The sequence below is a fragment of the Hippopotamus amphibius genome, chromosome 8 (genome assembly GCF_030028045.1).
Source record: "Hippopotamus amphibius kiboko isolate mHipAmp2 chromosome 8, mHipAmp2.hap2, whole genome shotgun sequence".
Taxonomy (NCBI): Eukaryota; Metazoa; Chordata; class Mammalia; order Artiodactyla; family Hippopotamidae; genus Hippopotamus; species Hippopotamus amphibius.
The window spans coordinates 145,656,210-145,677,433 of NC_080193.1; the positions used below are offsets into that span (position 1 = coordinate 145,656,210).

Below are 21,224 nucleotides of genomic sequence, written 5' to 3' on the forward strand. Positions count from 1 at the left end.
AGGTTCTCAGTCTGCAATGCTGCTGGCACCCACCCCCACCCCCACAATAACAGCAGCTCAGAGTCTCCCACAAGAGATTGAACTTGCATATTTAGGAATTAGTGAATCAGAGGAAATGTTCCCTTTTCAGGTCAGTATGAGCTCATCTGGAAGTGGAACTGGGCAGCTGCTGGTTTGTTGGTCAGTCAGTGGGAATTGAGGCACCAAAGGATCCTTGTGCTCTAAGGCAGGATGTCCTTGTGACCTTGAACTGCTCCCTCTTGCAACCACCCACCTGTTTTCTGATCTCTGCCCTGTGTCACCCAGCTCAGGGCCATGTCACCCCACAGAAATGGAAACCTCTCAGTGATGTATTTGCAGGAGTTTGTGCTGGAGGGATTTGAGGGTGGTCTGCAAACCCACGCCTGGCTCTTTGCTCTGTTCCTGGCCCTGTGTGTGGTGGCCGTCCTGGGGAACCTCACCATGATCGTGGTCATCACCCTGGATGCCCGTCTGCACTCCCCAATGTACTTTTTTCTCAAGAACCTCTCCTTCGTGGACTTGTGTTACTTGTCCGTCATCTACCCCAAGGCTTTGGCCAACTTCCTGTCTTCCTCCAAGGTCATCATCTTTGCAGAATGTGCCACCCAGTTCTTCTTCTTATCCCTGTTAATCACCACTGAGGGATTCCTCTTGGGAATGATGGCCTATGACCGTTTCATGGCAATCTGCAGCCCCCTGCACTACCCCATCACCATGCGTCCCTTAGCCTGTGCCCGCTTGGTGCTGGGCACCTACTGTGCGGGCTTCTTCAACTCCATGGTGCAGACTAGCTTCACCTTCAGCCTACCATTCTGCAGCTCCAACCACATTGACCACTTCTTCTGTGATGTGCCCCCCCTGCTCAAGCTGGCCTGTGGTGACACAGCCATAAACAAGCTAGTCATGTTTGGACTCTGTGGCCTTCTCATCGTGGGCACCACACTCGTGGTCCTCATCTCCTATGGCTACATCACATTGACCATCCTGAGGATGAGCTCAGGAGCAGGGAGACACAAGCTCTTCTCCACCTGTGGCTCCCACATGACAGCCGTGTCCCTCTTTTATGGGACCCTTTTTGTCATGTATGCCCAGCCAGGAGCTGTGGAGTCCATGGAGCAGGGCAAGGTGATCTCTGTCTTCTACACCCTGGTCACCCCAATGCTCAACTCCCTCATCTACAGTCTAAGAAACAAGGATGTGAAGGATGCCCTGCAGAGACTGGGCCAGAAGCACACAGCCATGTGAAGGAGGGTGGCCAGAGAGACAGAGTGTCTTTAGGGCAGAACAAGAGAGGTTTTGGGGATGTACTGGGTTTAGTTTGAGGAATTCGTTCCTCATTCACCCAATTCATTCTTTCATCCAACATTTCATTCAACCCTTCATGGAAGGAAATCATGAGTCAGGTATTACAAGTTTGAGATGCAAAATGAATGAGGCATTCTCTTTGCCACCAGAAAATTAATATCCTTAATGAGGCAAGACCCTAATCCTGAATTCTGAGTAATACAATATGTAGAGTCATGAACAGAGAGTCTTTGAAGCATAGTATGTGTCCCAAGTTCAACTCTACCAATGAAGGTACATAACTAGACAAAGTCTCTGGCCATTTCCTTCATTTCTTCCTGAATCTAATCTAAATGTGTGTACAGCATATACCCTGGAGCACCTAGAATAGGGGTGTTAGAACACTCAGTCTTGTTCCTTTCTTGGTGATACCCTGGGGACACCACAGCCAATTAGGGGGAGTTAGGAAAACCATGCTCTTCCTCAGTTTTGTAGCATGGCTGTTCCCCCACCTCCCCCTTCTGTTCACTGATGCTTCTATCCCCAACAAGGCAGCAGAGTGCACCTGTGCCCCTGCTTCAGATGCTCCTAGTGCACCCTGTCCTGGGTTTCTCCCCTTAAACAGCAGCTGGGAGCTCCAGGTAGTCAACATGGATGCCTGATATCCAAAGTTCACCTCACCCTTCACCACCAAGCCTGGCAGATGACACTGTCCTGACTACTTGTGACCCTAACAATTGATGCTTTGTCAGCACAGACATCTCTGAAGGAGGATGAAGGTCCTGTGGGTACAGCAGAGAGCAAGGGATGTAGAAAGAAGGTGTACATTTTTGGTGAAAAGCCGAGCTCCCTGGCCCTCTGTCCACACTCCCTGGGAGCCTGGACCCTCAGTCTTGACCTGCCCATTCAGAGCTCCCTCCTCGTGCTACATGGACCCAACACACAGACTGTACTCAGAGCCCAATGGCCCCCTTATCATGTATCCCTTTGGTAGAGTCATCCACTCCCATGGTCACTACCAGGAGGTTGTCCTCTGGACACAGGGGTGGTCTGTACCCTGTAAGGTCAGTAGGGATGTGCCCTGACTCTCTGATCACAGCTCTCCATCTCCTTGCTCTCCCTCCTCAGGAGAACTTGAGAAGGGGGTATAGAACCCACATCATTGGACTGCTGCTCACCATTACTCAATTGGAACCTACTTTATGGTATCTGCTCAATTCTTGGTCCCATCTGTCTCATCTTTGAGCTCTACAAAATTATTTCTATCTCTTCAGTATACTACTGTATTTATCAGATATAATATGTTTTTTCATCGAGGAGTTCCCCAAATTATCTCTCCACAACTATCATGCCTTCTTATCCTCTCATGCTCTAATATTGTTCTTTCTCCCACACACTTCCCCGTCCTCCTCCTTCTCCTCCTCCTCCTCCTCCTCCTCCTCCTCCTCCTCCTCCTCCTCCTCCTCCTCCTCCTCCTCCTCCTTCTTCTTCTTCTTCTTCTTCTTCTTCTTCTTCTTCTTCTTCTTCTTCTTCTTCTTCTTCTTCTTCTTCTTCTTCTTCTTCTTCTTCTTCTTCATCGCCGTCGTTGTTGTCATCGTTGTCTTCATCGTCTTCTTCTTCTTCTCCTTCTTTTCTCCTCCTCCTCCTCCTCCTCCTCCTCCTCCTCCTCCTCCTCCTCCTCCTCCTCCTCCTCCTTCTTCTTCTTCTTCTTCTTCTTCTTCTTCTTCTTCTTCTTCTTCTTCTTCTTCTTCTTCTTCTTCTTCTTCTTCTTCTTCTTCTTCTTCTTCTTCTTCTTCTTCTTCTTCTTCTTCTTCTTCTCCTTCCTTCTTTTTCTTCTCTCCATCTCTGTCTGTCTCTCTGATTCTGTCTCTCTGCCTCATCCTCTGTCTATCTCTGTCTTGCTGTCTCTCTCTCTCTCTCTCTCTCTCTCTCTCATTTATCCTTGTCTTATGCTATGGGTTTTCAAAAGGATATTCTTGGACTTATACCATTTTAATCCAAATTTGAAATGTAGAAAAGAACACAATCTTTTTTTCCTTACACAACTGTACAATTATCACCATTGTGTAAAATTTAATTGTACAAACAGTAAGGAATCAACAGTTTTTTAGTAAAAAAGCACTAACTCTGACTTTGGAATAAGTCAGGAAACCTTGTCAGATATTAAATGGAATAGATTTTCTCCAATAGTATGGAAAAAATTTTTTTTAAAACCCTACAGATTATCTCTACATCTATGTTAATCTATATATTAGGCTATAGTGAAGATCTCTGTACAATGGTAGAAGTGGTTTATTTGGCTTGTTCATCCCATACATGCTTTGCGACATGCTGCCACATGGTAGGGTCTGAGTACACATCTATTGAGTTCAGTGTTAACTAGTCATTGAACTCCAAAATGTAACTGACATAGCCCTAGTTATATTAATCAGTTAGTGTAGAATAAACACCTTAAATTTCAAGACCATATTGTACTTTTTAAAAAAATTTTATTTATTTATTTATTTTGGGGGGGTACACCAAGTTCAATCATCTGTTTTTATACACATATCCCCATATTCCCTCCCTTCCTTGCATATTGTACTTTTTAAAAAAGTTTATTTATTTGTGTATTTATTTATTTGGCTGCATTGGGTTTTTGTTGCTGCGTGAGGGCTTCCTGTAGTTGTGGCAAGTGGTGCCTACTCTTTGTTGTGGTGCACAGGCTTCTCATTGTGGTGGCTTCTCTTGTTGTTGAGCACAGGCTCTAGGAACATGGGCTTCAGTAGTTGTGGCATGAGGGTTCAAAGTTGTGGCTCTCGGGCTCTAGAGCATAGGCTCAGTAGTTGTGGCACATCAGCTTAGCTGCTCCGTGGCATGTGGGATCCTCCCAGACCAGGGCTCAAACCCGTGTCCCCTGCCTTGACAGGTGGATTCTTAACCACTGTGCCATCAGGGCAGTCCCCATATTGTACTTTTAATTATGATTTTATACCAACATTTTTTAAAGTTTAAAAAACATGCCAATATTTTTTAAAGTTTAAAAAATTTTAATTTTTTTAAAAAATCATTTTTTTGTTGTACTTAATTTTAATGCACAGTTCAGTAGTGCTCAGCATATTCACCTTGTTGTGTAACAGATCTCCAGAACCTTTTCATCTTGCAAAACAGAACTGCATACCCCTTCAACAGCAACTCCCTATTTCCCCCTTACCTCCACTACTGAGAGCCAACATTGTATTTTCTGTCTCTATGAATGTGACTAGATACCTCACAAAAGTAAAACATACAATGTTTGTCTTTTTGTGTCTATGTCACATAGCAACATGTCCTCAAGTTTCATCCATGTTGCAGTAAAATACAGTATCTTCCTCTTTTTAAAAGTAAATAATACCCACTCATATGTATATGCCACATTTTGTTCACCATTGTATCCACCAGTGAACACTTGGGTTGCTTCCACCTTTTGCCTATGATGAAGAATGCTGCTATGTATGTGGGTGTGCATGTATCTCTTATAGTTACTGTTTCAGATTTGGGGGGATATACTCAAACATGTGACTACTGGTTCATATAATAAATATATTTTAATTTGGAGGGAACCTGAAAAGTATTTTCCTTGGTGACTCTACCTTTTTACATTCCCACCAACAGTGCAAGAATGTTGCCATTTCTCCACTTTCTTTCCTCCCTTCCTTCCTTCCTTTCTTCCTGTCTTTCTTTCTCTATCTTTGAATAGCCATCCTTATAGTTGCAAAGTATTGTCTCATTGTTTCTTATTTCCTTTTTAGTAATGATTTGTGCTGTTGAGCATGTTTTCATGTTTGTTGTCAATATTTAGAACATGTTTAGAGAAATATATATTCATATTTAGAGAATTATGTATTCATATTTTGAAAAATTTTTATTGGGTTATTGGTTTTCAATTGTAGAATTTTTTTTTGTATATTTTGGTATTATCCTCTTAGATATGAGATTTGAAAACCTTTTCTTCCATCTAATAGGTTGCCATTTCACTCTGTTTTTAAGCCCTTAATGCACTGATTTTTAATTTTGATGCAGTCTCTTTTGTTTATTTTTACTATTGATATCTGTGTGTTTGGTTTCATATACAATAAATCAATCCAACAAGAAGAAATAACAATTGTAAAGATACACACACCCAACATAAGAGCACCCAAAACAAAGCACACCTAATAATGAAACATAAAAGCAAACATAAAGAGGTAAATTAAGAGTAGTGCAGTAATTGTGGGGGAACTTAACACTCCACTTCCATCAATGGAAGACTATTCAGACAGAAAATCAATAAGGGAACACTACCTTAAATGAAACATTAGGACAAAAGGATTAATTGATATATATAAAATATTTTATCCAAAAACAGAAGAATACACTTTTTGTCAAAAGCACATGGAACATTCTTGAGGCTATATCATGTGCTAGGCTAAAAATACAAGTCTCAATAACTTTAAGAACTATGGACTGTAATCATCTTGGAGATAAACTATGGAGGTTGGACCCAGGGTAATGGCCACAGGATGAGAAGGGAGGCACAAGTTCATGAGATTTTAGGGCCAATATCAAAGAACTTACTGGAGAGGAAAAAGACGGTGGCAAAGTAGAAGGATGTGGAGTGCATCTCTCTCCATAGATGCATCAGGAATATATCAAAGACGGAATAATTCCCACGGAAAACTGGCTGAACACTAGCAGAAGACCTTGGACACCAGAAAGGACTGCAAAGATCCCAACATAACTGGGTAGTACAGAGGGGAAGAAAAGGAGAAAGAGGAGGAGAAGAAACACCCTGGCATGGGGAGAGCTGAAACAGAGAAGAGCTTGGTGAGTTCAGGGAAAGGCCCCCTTATCTAATGGGAAACCACCTCTCCAATGGGGAAATTGATTGGGTCGGAAGGGAGGCATTTGGGACTGTCCAAAGAGGGTGAAGTGGCTGATCTGTGGCGACAGGAAAGAGTGAGAAATGCACAAAGGGTCCGAACCATGGCTCTGTGTGTCCCAGACTGAGATGTGGGTTCACAGCTGTACAGGGGGTCTGGGAGCTGGAATGTGGGAACTGGAGAACTGGTTCAGGGTGAGAAACATTATTGGCTGTGGAGAGACGGTCTGAAGGGACAGGAGGGAAGAGATCTGCAGCAGAAAATGTCTACCGCAGAAAGCTGGGCAGCCATGGTGGTGGTGCACTACTGCTGACTCACAAGCAGGAGGGAGGAGCCACTGTTTTAGTCTCTCTTTCAGTGCCTGTGATGAACAAAGGGAGGCCTCTTCTGGGCCTGGCTGTTGCAGTCAACAAGGGATAGAAAAATCCCCCTGGTGGGGCTGGCCTGGTGTGTCTATGGCTGAGAGCCAGAAGAAGTCTGCAGAGAAAGACATCTCTGGAGACATTTCTGTTACACCCCAGCCCACTGTCCCCTCTGCAATTGGCACTGCCACTGCCAGGGCTCCCACAAGCCAGGTAGGGCACTACTGCTGAATCACATGCAAGGGTAAGAGCCACTGTTGTAGCCTCTCCAGGTGCCTGCAATGAACAAAGGGAGGCCCCCTCTGGGCCTGGCTGTCACAGTCAAGAAGGAAAAGAAAAAGCCCTTGGGGGGGGGGGGCTGTCCTGGTGTACCTGCTGCCAAGAGCCAGAGGAAGCCCACAGAGAAAGACTTCTTGGAGACATTCCTATTACACCAAAGCCCACCAGCTTGCCTCTGCAATTGGCACCACCACTGCTGTCAGGGCTCCTGTGACCCAGGCAGGGTACTACTGCTGACTCACACGCAGGGGAAGGAGCCACTATTGTACCCTCTTTCTCCCCACACACCGGCACTTACAGGCAAAGGAAGGTCTGCTAGTCACAGAGTAATACAAAAAGCCCCCGAAGGCTGCCCATCAGGTACCTTGCACCAGGAACCAGTAAAGAACCACACTAAGGCCAGATTTCCTATACCTGTGGCTGCTGGCATCCCTGCACATTTGACATCACCCCCAGGGCTCCAGCGATCCAAGCAGGGTGCTACTGTTGAGTCACACAGAGGGAGAGGAACCACTATCAAAGCCTCTCTCTCCCCACACACCTGCATTTGCAGATGAACAATAATGGAAACCCTCACTGAGGCAGACCCAAAGAGCTCCAAGGTAGCCTAAGGACCAGACTCTGGCGGTTAGACCACATGCAGAAGCACGGACAAAACCAAAGCTGAACACCAGGGAAAGGGGGACTAAGGAAGAGGACCCAAAATTTTCCATCAGATATACATGCTGCAGACTAAAGCTCTGTGATCAGCTGGGTAGACCCTATGCCTTTGGAATATCTGAGTAGACAATGAATAGTCCCACAAATGAAAAAGGTCTAGCTCTAGGATCTGTGGACTGTGGGAGCAAGCACACACAAGAATTGGATATCAGAGCCTAAGTGGACCCCATAGGACCCAGAGCAGGTCCAGAGTCTGACCCAGAGGCAGAAGAGGACCTCCTGGGGGAGATGAAGGTGGCCTGAGGCTCAGGCGTGTACAAGGACACTTACAGCTAAGACCCCAAGGAAACAATTATTATTAATTCTAGTAATCTGATCTATTCTGTGGCCAATTCTAGCTTTTTCTTTTTCTTTTTTTACGATCTTTGTCCTAAGGGATCTTCACATTTTATAACATATTTTTGTTCTGTTTTTAACTTTTACTTTTATTTTTAGCATTTTTATATACTTCTGTTTCTAGCTAGCTTTTTTTGTATTGCTGAGTTTATCTCTCCTATATTCTTTTCTTTTTTATCTAAATACATTTCTATTTCTTTTCTTTTCTTTTTATATTTCCAGTCATACTATGGTCTTCTGTTGCTCTGTGTTCTATTCCTTTATATTTTATCTTATTATACTTTTAATCAATATTATTGGTCTGCTCTGTTTTCTTGCTTTATTCTTCAAATGACACACTGCTTTGGTTTTTGTTATTAGGTTTTGTCTTTATCTTAATTCTAATTATAATTGTTTGATTTCATTTTGTGGATCTTCACTGTATCTGGTTGTTCTCTTGCTTTTTGTTATATTTGGTCCGTGTTATATTTGGCCCTTGTTTTCACAATTTCCCTGTTTTTTTGTTTCTTTTTCGTTTGTTTTTGTTTTGAATTTATCTTGGTTTTCTATGTAATTGTCTTATTGTATTCTGGGATTATTCTGTCAGGCTGTTCTAGGACACTATGTTCTATTGGGTTCTGTTTTTGTGTTTCTTTTATGTGTACATGTTTCCTTGATTCAGTATTTGTTTGTTTGACTTAAACTTTTACCATTAGTCTGGGGCTTGGATAGTCTTTTTTAATCCCATTTATTGCTGGGATGAGTGACTTCTGGAGTCTGGATTCCTTGACCAGAAGTCAAGTCTGAGGCTCTGGGGAGGGAGAATTGAGTCCAGGATGCTAGACCACTAGAGAGTCCTCAGTCACAGGGAAGAACAACTGCAGAGAATTCTCATGGAGGCCTCTATCAGAGTCTAAGACCCGGCTTCACCCAACTGCCTGGAATAGCCAGTGTTGGATACCTCACAACAAACTACAAACAAGACAGGAACACAAATCCACCCATCAGCACACAGACTACCTAAAGCCAAATTAAGCTCACAGATACCCTAAAACACACCACCGGACATAGCCCTGCTTATTAGCAGGAAAAGACTCAGATCCACACATCAGAAAACAGGCACCAGACCCTCCTACCAGGAAGCCTACACAAGACACTGGACTCACCCCACCACAAGGGGCAGAGAACAGAAACAAGAGGATTTACTATGAGACAGCATAGGGAGAGGAGACAACAAATCCTATGAATTAGACAAAATGAGAAAACAAAGAAACACTGTGCAGGCAAAGGAACAAGATAAAACCCCAAAAGACCAAATAAATAAAGAGGGAATAGGAAAAGTGTCTGAAAAAGAATTCGGAGTAATGATAGTAAAGATGATTCAAAATCTCAAAAACAAATAGAGAAAACACAAGAAACATTTAATAAGGACCTAGAAGGATTAAAAATCAAGCAAACAGTAATAAAACTATAATATTGAACAACACAATAACTGAAAATTAATATAATCTACATGGTATAAACAGCAGAAAAACCGAGGCAGAAGAAAGAATAAGTGAGTTGGAAGATAGAATGATAGAAATAACTGCCAAAGAGCAGGAAAAAGAAAAAAAGAATAAAAAGAATGGAAGATAGTCTCAGAGACCTCAGTGACAACATTAAGGACACCAATATTTGAATCATAGGCATCCCAGAAGAAGAAGAAAAAAAAGAAAGACTCTGAGAAAATATTTGAAGAGGTTATACTGCAAAACTGCCCCAACAAGGGAAAGGAAATAGTTAATCAAGTTCAAGAAGTGCAGAGTCCCATATAGAATAAACCCAAGGAGAAACACACCGAGGTACATATTAATCAAACTAATGAAAATGAAACACAAAGAAAAAATATTAAAAAGAGCAAGAGGAAAGCAACAAATAACATATAAGGTAAAAATCATAGGGATAACAGCTGATCTTTCTGCAGAAGCTCTGCAAGCCAGAAGAGAGTGACAGGATATACTTAATGTCTTGAAAGAGAAAAACTTATAGCCAAGAATACTTTACCCAGAAAAAAAATCTCATTCAGATTTGACGGAGGAGTCAAAAGCTTTACAAACAAGCAAAAGTTAGGAGAATTCAGCACCACCAAACCAGCCTTACAACAATTGATAAAGGAACTTCTCTGGGCAGGAAACACAAAAGAGGGAAAAGAACTATAAAAACAAACCCAAAACAATTAAGAAAATGGTAATAGGAACACACATGTCAATAATCACTTCAAATGTAAATGGATTCAATGCTCCAACCAAAAGACACAGACTGGCTGAATGGACACAAAAACAAGACCCTTATATATGCTGCCTACAAGAAACCCACTTCAGACCTAGGGACACATACACACTGAAAGTAAGGGGATGGAAAAAGATATTCCATGCAAATGGAAGTCAAAAGAAAGCTGGAGTAGCAATACTCATATCAGAAAAATTAGACTTTAAAGTAAAGACTGTTACAAGAGACAAGGAAGGACACTACATAATGATCAAGGGATTGATCCAAGAAGAACATATAAGAATTGCAAATATCTATGCACCCAACATAGGAGCACCCCAATACATAAGGAAATGTTAACAGCCATAGAAGGGGAAATCAACAGTAACACAATAATAGTAGGAAAGTTTAACACCCCACTCACACCAATGGACAGATCATCCAAACACAAAATAAATAAGGACACATAAGCTTTAAATGACACATTAGACCATCTTGACTTAATTGATACTTATAGGACATTCCATCCAAAAACTGCAAAATACACTTTCTTCTCAAGTGCACATGGATCATTCTCCAGGATAGATCACATCTTGGCTCACAAATCAAGCCTGGGTAAGAAAATTGAAATCATATCAAGCATCACCATATCACAACACCATGAGACTAGATATCAATTATAGGAAAGAAGCTGCAAAAAATATAAACACATGCAGGCTAAACAATACATTATAAAACAACCAAGAAATCATTTAAAAAATTAAAGTAAATATCAAAAAATACCTAGAAACAAACGACAATGAAAAGAGAAAACCTATGGGATGCAGCAAAAGCAGTTCTAAGAGGGAAGTTTATAGCAATATAGTCCTACCTCAAGAAATAAGAAAAATCTCATATAAAGAATCTAACCTTACACCTAAAACAATTAGAAGAAGAACAACAACAAAAAAACCAAACTGAGCAGAAGGAAAGAAATCATAAAGATCAGATCAGAAATAAATGAAAAAGAAATGAAGGAAACAATAGCAAAGATCGATAAATCTAAAATATAGTACTTTGAGAAGATAAAAAATATTGATAAACCATTAACCAGACTCAACAGGAAAAAAAGGGAGAAGATGAAAATCAACAGATTTAGAAATGAAAAAGGAGAAGTAAAAACAAACACCACAGGAATACAAAAGTTCATGAGAGACTACTACAAGCAACTATATGCAAATAAATTGGGTAACATGGAAGAAATGGATATATTCTTAGAAAAGCACAAAATTCCAAGTCTGAAACAGGAAGAAGCAGAAAATATGAACAGACCATCACAAGTATGGAAATTGAGAATGTGATTAAAATTCTCGCAACAAAGAAAAACCTAGGGCCAGAAGGCTTTACAGGCATATACTATAAAAAATTTAGAAAAGAGCTAACAGCTATCCTTCTCAAACTCTTCCAAAATATAGCAGAAGGAGGAACACTCCCAAACTCATTCTATGAGGCCACCATCATCCTGATACCAAAACCAGAAAAAGATGCCACAAAAAAAGAAAATTGCAGGCCAATATCACTGATGAATATAGATGCAAAAATTCTCAACAAAATGCTAGCAAACAGAATTCAACATCACATTAAAAAGATCATATAGCATGATGAAGTGGGGTTTATCCTTAGAATGCAACAGTTCTTCAACATACACATATCAATCAATGTGATACATCATATTAACATACTGGAGGACAAAAACCACATGATAATCTCAATAGATGCAGAAAAAGCTTTTGACAAAATTCAACAGACATTTATAATAAAAACTCTCCAGAAAGTGAGCATAGAAGGAAATTGCCTCAACATAATAAAAGCCATATATCACAAACCCACAACCAACAGCGTTTTAAATGGTGAAAAATTGAAAGCTTTTCTTCTAAGAACAGGAACAAGACAAGGGTGCCCACTCTCACCATTATTATTATTATTTTTGTTTTTTTGCTTTTAAAATTTTATTTATTTATTTATTATTTTTTTGGGAGTACACCAAGTTCAATCAACTGTTTTTATACACATATTCCCGTATTCCCTCCCTTCCTTGACTCCCCCACCTCGAGTCCCCCCCCAACCTCCCTGCCCCAGTCCTCTAAGGCATTTTCCATCATAGAGTTGGACCCCCTTCGTTATACAACAACTTCCCACTGACTATCTGTTTTACAGTTGGTAGTATATATATGTCTGTGCTACTCTCTCGCTTCGTCTCAGTTTCCCATTCACCCCCTGCCCCCTCCCAAACCTCGAGTTCTCCAGTCCATTCTCTGTATCTGCTTCCTTGTTCTTGTCACTGAGTTCATCACTACCAATTTTAGATTTCGTATGTGTGAGTTAGCATACAATATTTATCCTTCATTTTCTGACTTACTCCACTCTGTATGACAGATTGTAGTTCTATCCACCTCATTACATATAGCGCCATCTCATCCCTTTTTATAGCTGAGTAATATCCCATTGTATATATATGCCACATCTTCTTTATCCATTCATTTGTTGATGGGCATTTAGTTTGCTTCCATGTCCTGGCTACTGTAAATAGTGCTGCAGTAAACATTATGGTACAAGTTTCTTTTGGGATTATGGTTTTCTTTGGGTATATGCCCAGGAGTGGGATTACTGGATCATATGGTAGTTCTATTTGTAGTTTTTCAAGGAACCTCCAAATTGTTTTCCATAGTGGCTGTACCAATTTACATTTGCACCAACAGTGCAGGAAAGTTCCCTTTTCTCCACACCCTATCCAACATTTGTGGTTTCCAGATTTTGTGATGATGGCCATTCTGATCGGTGTGAGGTGATACCTCATTGTGGCTTTGACTTGCATTTCTCTGATGATGAGTGATGTTGAGCATCTTTTCATGTGTGTGTTGGCCATCTGTATGTCTTCTTTGGAGAAATGTCTATTTAGGTCTTCCGCCCATTTGTGGATTGGGTTATTTGCTTTTTCGGTATTAAGCTTCATGAGCTGCTTGTATACTTTGGAGATTAATCCTTTGTCCGTTGTTTCATAGGCAATTATTTTTTCCCATTCTGAGGGTTGCCTTTTAGTCTTGTTTATGGTTTCTTTCTCTGTGCAAAAGCTTTTAAGGTTCATGAGGTCCCATTTGTTTATTCTTGATTTTATTTCCATGATTCTAGGAGGTGGGTCCAAAAGGATCTTGCTTTGATGGATGTCATAAAGTGTTCTGCTTATGTTTTCCTCGAGGAGTTTTATAGTGTCTGGCCTTACATGTAGGTCTTTAATGCATTTGGAGTTTATTTTCGTGTATGGTGTTAGGAAGTGTTCTAATTTAATTCTTTAACATGTTGCTGTCCAATTTTCCCAGCACCACTTATTGAAGAGGCTGTCTTTTTTCCATTGTATACTCCTGCCTCCTTTGTCAAAGATAAGGTGCCCATATGTGTTTGGGCTTACTTCTGAGTTCTCTATTTTATTCCATTGATCTTCCTTTCTATTTTTGTGCCAGTACCATACTGTCTTGATCACTATGGCCTTGTAGTATAGTTTGAAATCAGGAAGCCTGATTCCACCAACTCCATTTTTCCTTCTCAAGATTGCTTTGGCTATTCGGGGTCTTTTGCATTTCCATACAAATTGTAAGATTTCTTGCTCTAGTTCTGTGAAAAATGCCATTGGTAATTTGATCGGGATTGCATTGAATCTGTAAATTGCTTTGGGTAGTACAGACATTTTCATGATGTTGATTCTTCCAATCCAGGAACATGGTATGTCCCTCCATCTGGTTGTGTCATCTTTGATTTCTTTCATCAATGTCTTAAAGTTTTCTGCATACAGGTCTTTTGCCTCCTTAGGCAGGTTTATTCCTAGGTATTTTATTCTTTTGGTTGAAATGGTGAATGGGATTGTTTCCTTAATTTCTCTTTCTGCTCTTCCGTTGTTAGTGTATAGGAATGCAAGAGATTTCTGTGCATTAATTTTGTATCCTGCTACTTTACTAAACTCATAAATTAATGCTAGCAGTTTTCTGGTAGAGTCTTTAGGGTTTTCTATATATAATACCATATCATCTGCAAAGAGTGACAATTTCACTTCTTCTTTTCCAATGTGGGTTCCTTTTATTTCTTTTTCTTCTTTGATTGTTGTGGCTAAAACTTCCAAAACTATGTTGAATAATAATGGTGAGAGTGGACACCCTTGTCTTGTTCCTGTTCTTAGAGGGAATGCTTTCAGTGTTTCCCCATTTAGAACGATGTTGGCTTTTGGTTTTTCATATATGGCTTTTATTATGTTGAGGTAATTTCCTTCTATGCCCATTTTCTGGAGAGCTTTTATCATAAATGGATGTTGAACTTTGTCAAAAGCTTTTTCTGCATCTATTGAGATGATCATATGGTTTTTATCCTTCAATTTGTTGATATGATGTATGACGTTGATTGATTTGCGTATATTGAAGAATCCTTGCATCCCAGGGATATACCCCACTTGTTCATGGTGTATGATTTTTTTAATGTGTTGTTGGAGTCTGTTAGCTAGTATTGTGTTGAGGATTTTTGCATCTATATTCATCAGTGATATTGGTCTGTAGTTTTCTTTTTTTGTGACAGCTTTGCCTGGTTTTGGTATCAGGGTGATGGTAGCCTCGTAGAATGAGTTTGGGAGTGCTCCGCCTTCTGCAATATTTTGGAAGAGTTTGAGAAGGATAGGTGTTAACTCTTCTCGAAATATTTGATAGAATTCGCCCTTGAACCCATCTGGTCCTGGGCTTTTGTGTGTTGGGAGATTTTTAACCACTGCCTCAATTTCCGTACTTGTGATTGGTCTGTTCATGGTTTCTATTTCTTCGTGGTTCAGTCTTGGAAGATTGTATTTTTCTAAGAATGTATCCATTCTTCCAGGTTATCCAATTTATTGGCATATAGTTGCTTGTAGTAGCCTCTCATGATCTTTTGTATTTCTGAGGTGTCCGTTGTGACTTCTCCTTTTTCATTTCTAATTCTGTTGATTTGCATCATCTCCCTTTTTTTCTTGATGAGTCTGGCTAATGGTTTATCAATTTTGTTAATCTTCTCAAAGAACCAGCTTTTAGATTTATTTATTTTTGCTATGGTTTCCTTCCTTTCTTTTTCATTTATTTCTGCTCTGATCTTTATGATTTCTTTCCTTCTGCTCACTTTGGGGTTTCTTTGTTCTTCTTTCTCTAGTTGTTTTAGGTGTAAGGTTAGGTTGTTTATTTGAAAATTTTCTTGTTTCTTAAGGTAGGACTGTATTGCTATAAACTTCCCTCTTTTAACTGCTTTTGCTGCATCCCATAGGTTTTCAGTTGTTGTGTTTTCATTGTCTTTTTTTCTAGATATTTTTTGATTTCCTCTTTGATTTCTTTAGTGATTCCTTGGTTGTTTAAGAGTGAATTGTTTAGCCTCCATGTGTTTGTATTTTTTGCAGTTTTTTTCCTGTAATTGATATCTAGTCTCATGGCATTGTGGTCTGAGAAGATGCTTGATATAATTTCTATTTTCTTGAATTTGCTGAGGTTTGTTTTGTGACCCAAGATGTGATCTATCCTGGAAAATGTTCCGTGTGCACTTGAGAAGAAAGTGTAGTCTGTCGTTTTTGGATGGAATGTCCTATAAATATCAGTTAAGTCGAGATGGTCTAATGTGTCATTTAAAGCTTGTGTGTCTTTATTTATTTTCTGTTTGGATGATCTGTCCATTGATGTAAGTGGGGTGTTCAAGTCTCCCACTATTGTTGTGTTCCTGTCGATGTCCCCTTTTATAGCTGTTAGCATTTGCCTTATGTATTCAGGTGCTCCTATTTTGGGGGCATAGATATTTACCACTGTGATATGTTCTTCTTGAATAGATCCCTTGATCATTATGTAGTGTCCTTCCTTGTCTCTTGTAATAGTCTTCACTTTCAAGTCTCATTTGTCTGATATGAGTATTGCTACTCCAGCTTTCTTTTGACTTCCATTTGCATGGAATATCTTTTTCCATCCCTTTACTTTCAGTCTATGTGTATCCCTTGGTCTGAAGTAGGTTTCTTGTAGGTAGCATATAGAAGGGTCTTGTTTTTGTATCCATTCAGCCAGTCTGTGTCTTTTGGTTGGAGCATTTAATGCATTTACATTTAAAGTGATTATTGACATGTGTGTTCCAATTACCATTTTCTTAATCGTTTTGGGTTTGTATTTGTAGGTGTTTTCCTTTTCTTGTGTGTCCTACTTAGAGAAGTTCCTTTAGCACTTGTTGTAAGGCTGGTTTGGTGGAGCTGAATTCTCTTAACTTTGCTTGTCAGGAAAGCTTTTGATTTCTCCCTCAAATCTGAATGAGATTCTTGCTGGGTAGAGTATTCTTGGCTGTAGGTTTCTCTCTTTCAGGACTTTCAGTATATGCTGCCATTCCCTTCTGGCCTGCAGAGTTTCTGTAGAAAGGTCAGCTGTTATCCTGATGGGTTTTCCCTTATACGTTGTTTGTTGCTTTTCTCTTGCTGCTTTTAATATTTTTTCTTTGTGTTTAATTGTCATTAGTTTGATTAATATGTGCCTTGGTGTATTTCTCCTTGGGTTTATTCTGTATGGGACTCTCTGTGCTTCTTGGACTTGGTTAATTATTTCCTTTCCCATGTTGGGGATGTTTTCCACTATAACCTCTTCAAATATTTTCTCAGACCCTTTCTTGTTTTCTTTTTCTTCTGGGATGCCTACAATTCGAATGTTGGTATGCTTAATGTTATCACTGAGGTCTCTGTGTCTATCTTCTATTCTTTTTATTCTTTTTTTCTTTTTCCTGCTCTGTGGCATTTATTTCCCCCATTCTATCTTCCAACTCACTTATTCGTTCTTCTGCCTCAGTCATTCTGCTGGTTATAGCATCTAGAGTATTTTTAATTTCAATTATTTTGTTATCCATTGCTGTTTGTTTTTCTGAGTTCTTATGAACTGTTTCTTGTACTTTCTCTATTTTGTTATCGAGATTTTGTATCATTTTTACTATCTTTACTCTAAATTCTTTTTCAGGTATTTTTCCTATTTCCTCCTCATTTATTTGGTCTTGTGGGTTTTTTTCCTGCTCCTTTGCCTGCATGGTGTTTCTTTGTTTCCTCATGGTTGTCCAAACTTTTCGGTATGCTTGTCCTGGCAATAGGGGTGTTTATAGAAGACCGTCCAAGCCTCAGACTAATGTCCAAGTGTTGGATTAAACAAATATTAAGTCTAGGAAACACATACATGTATAAGACACACAATTACTGAATCCGTTAGGACATAAAGCTCTAGAAAGACCTGACAGAACCCCAATGTGCTATGAGATATTCAAAGAGAAACACAACAGAAATTGACAACTGAAACAGAACAAATCAGAGACAAAAGCAAAAGCAAACAAACAAACAAATAACACCTTACACATACAAACATTAATCCAGGGAGATTTTGTAAGCTAGGATAAAATATAGAAAAGAGCTAGCATAACACCAGAGAGAATGGAGATTCTCAGAATGTAATTAGAGAACTGTACTAAGAACTAAGATGAAGACAAAAGCCTAATATTAAATACCAAGGCAGTGCGTCATCTAGAGAATAGAGCAAGGAGTCTGAGCAGACTGATAGTGTTGCTTATAAGTATGTTAAGATAAAACAAACTTAAAAGGCTGGAAGAAAGGGAAACAGAAGAGTGTACTGTTGTTGGAAATATGCAAATAAAAAGAAAGGAATAGAAATGTATAAAAGATAGGGATGAAAGGAAAGTATGAGAGTAATATTGTTCATGCTACCAAAAACTTAGCTAGATGTAGAAGTATATAAAAAGGCAAAAAAAAAATCATTAAAAAATTATGTTATAAAACTTGTAGATCCCTTAGGGCATCATCGTATTTAATAAAGAAAAAAAAAAAAAAAAGAAAGAGAGAGAAAAAGAAAAAAAAAATCCAGAACTGATCCCAGAATGGACCAGTTCAATAGGTATTGATACTACTATTTCTGTTTCCTTAGCGTCTCAGCTGTAAGTGTCCTTCTCCTTGCCTTGGGTTTTTTTGCGTTATTCTGTGACCAGCAGAGGTTCCATTATTGTTCGTCTGTAAGCGTCACTGTGTGGGGAGGGAGAGGGTACAATAGTGTTTCCTTCTCCTGGGAGTGAGTGAGCAGTGGCGCACTGTTGTTTCAGTCGGGCTTGGAGGTGCCTGTTGCAGAGGGACGCTGGTGGCTCAGGCGTAAACAGAAAGTCTTTGAGTTGGGCTTCTCTCGGGTTTTTTTGTTGTTGTTGTTGCTGTTGTTGTTGTTTTTTTTTTCTCTCAGCAGCCTCCCTGCTGCTGGCGTTGCAGGGGGTTTTATTCTAGCCCTGCCCTAGCGCCTGAGGGTGCTTGTTATCCCTCAGCACCTTAGGTGGCCCATGGGCGTCTCTCCACTGCCTGTTGCAGAGGTGCCGAAAGAGAGAGAGAGGCTATGCGCACGGCTCCTGTCCCCCGCCCGTGAGCCTGCAGCCTCCAGCTGTCATCATGGCCAGGCCGCTCTCTGGGACGGGCACTCCTCTCCGCGGACCTCCTCCCTCCTGTCCTCTCGGTCCGTCACCCTACCAGCAACAATGTTTCTCACCCTGAACCAGCTCTCCAGTTCCCACGCTCCTGCTCCTGGACCCTCCATTCAGCCGCAGATCGACATCTCGGTCCAGGAACGCTGAGCTGTTCTGCGGACCCTCCGTATGTTTCTCACTCCCTCCCGTCTGCCACAGCTCTGCCGCTTCACCCTCTTTGAGCCATCGTAGATGCCCCCCTACCGGCTATGTCGGGCTCCCCACAGTCCTTTCTGGTGTCCGAGTCCGTCTGCTGGTATTCAGCTGGTTCTCTGTGGGAATTACTGCATCCTTCCGTGCATTCCCAGTACATCTGTGGAGAGGGATGCACTCCACGTCTCTCTACTTCACCGCCATATTTTCTCCCCACAACATACACAAATTGACCAAAGCAATACAATGCATTAACGAATTGAAGAATAAAAATAATGTAATTATCTCAATAGATACAGAAAACACTTTTGCACTTTCGCCAAAACTCAATATCAATTTATGATAAAAACTCTCAACAAAGTGGGTATAGCAGGAGCATACCTCAACATAATAAAGCCCATACATATATGAGAGAAACGCACAGCCAACATCATACTTAATGGTGAAAATCTCCAAGCTTTTCAACAAGACAAGAGTTCTAACTCTTGCCACTTTTATTCCACATAGTATTGGAAGTCCCAGGTACAGCAATCAAACAAGAAATACACATAAGAGGAATCCTAATTGGGAAGGAAGAAGTAAAACTGCCACCGTTTGCAGATGACATGAAACTACATAAAGAATACACTAAACACACTACCAAAAAACTCTTAGGGCTAATAAATGAGTTCAGTAAAGTTGCTGGATATAAATTAATATGCAGAAGTCTGTTGTATACCTATACACTGATAGGTATCTGTCAGAAAGAGAAATTAACATAAGAATCCCATTTACAATTACATCTAAAGGAATGGGAATACATATAAACAAAGAGGTAAAATTCTTGTACTATGAAAACTGTAAGATATTGATGAAAGAAATTGAAAACAACACAAGCAAATGGGAAGAATTGCCATGCTGGCTATATCAAAATAGCAATATTTTCCAGAGAACTAGAACAAATAATGATAAAAATTTCATGGACTCTCAAAAGACACTATATAGCCAAAGCAATCCTGAGATAGTAAAACAAAGCTGTAAGTATCACACTCCCTTGTTTCAAATTATCCTACAAAACCATGGTAATGAAAACTGTATGGTATAGGCATAAACACAGGCACATATAAATGAAACAAAATAGAAATCCCAGATATAAATTAAAGCTTAAATTGTCAAATAATCTATAATGAAGGACGCAATAATATACAATGGGAGGAAAGACAGCTGCTTCAATAAATGATGTTGAGAAAATGGGACAGGTACAAATAAAAAAGCCAATCCTGGACCAATTTCATAAATCATGCAAAAATAAAGATAAAATGGATTAAATATGTAAATATAAGACTTGAAACCCTTAAACTACTAGAAGAAAATATAGGCAGTACACTCTTGGTAGCAATATGTTTTGGATATGTCTCCTCAGGCAAAGGAAAACAAAACCAAAAATCAACAAATGTATTACAACAAATCAAAAAATCTTTGTACAGCAAAGGAAACTATCAACAACAAAAAAAAAGACAGCCTACTGAATGGGAGAAGATATTTGCAAATGATATATTTGATAAGGGGTTAATATCCAAGACACACAGAGAAATCTACAACAACTAAAAACTAAAAAAAAAAAAAGCAACCCAATTAAAATGGGCAAAGGAACTAAATAGAAGACATACAGATGGCTAACAGGTATTTGAAAAGATGCTCAACAACACTCATCATCAGGGAAATGCAAATCAAAACCAAATGGATCTATCACTTCATAACAGTTCAAATGATTATCATAAAAAACACAACAAATGAGTATTGCCAAGAATGTGGAGAAAAAGGAACCAATCTTGTTAGTTGAATTTAAATTTGGTGTGGTCACTATGGACAACACTATGGACTTTCCTCAAAAAACAATATAGAACTACTACATGATCCAGCAATTTCACTTCTGAGTATTTACCTGAAGAAAACAAATAAACTAATTTGAAAAGATATATGAATGACAGTGGTTTTTTGCAGCATTCTTTGCAATAGTCAGGATAAAGAAGCAAGTAAGTGTCCATCAGTAGATAAATGAATGAAGGTGTGACATATATTGTACACAAAGAGACACACACAGACACATACACAGAATGGAATATTGTTCAACTCTAAAATAATCGAAATCTTGCTCTTTGTGACAACATGGATGGAACTAGAGGGTATTAGCCTAAGTGAAATGTCAGATAGGTAAAGCAAATACCATTTTATTTCACTTATATGTGGAATTTAAAAAAGCAAAACAAACAAACATAACAAAAGAGAAATAGACTCACAGATACAAAGAACAAATGCCTGGCTGCCAGAAGGGAGGGTGTTGAAGGGTATAAATAGATGAAGGAAATATAGAGGTATAAACTTCCCATTATAAAATAAATAAATCATGGGGGTGTCCTATACAGCA

General features: G+C 39.6%; 1 protein-coding gene across 1 annotated transcript; it reads left to right on the top strand.

The window, feature by feature from the left end:
• Window positions 1-315: 315 nt before the first annotated feature.
• Window positions 316-1,266, top strand: LOC130859624 (olfactory receptor 12-like). The gene has a single exon (XM_057747206.1). The coding sequence runs from the start codon at window positions 316-318 to the stop codon at window positions 1,264-1,266; it is 951 nt and encodes a 316-aa protein (XP_057603189.1).
• Window positions 1,267-21,224: the final 19,958 nt, after the last annotated feature.

Bases quoted from the DNA above. Each gene is read 5' to 3' on its own strand.
- LOC130859624 (XM_057747206.1), top strand. From the start codon at position 316: ATGTCACCCCACAGAAATGGAAACCTCTCAGTGATGTATTTGCAGGAG.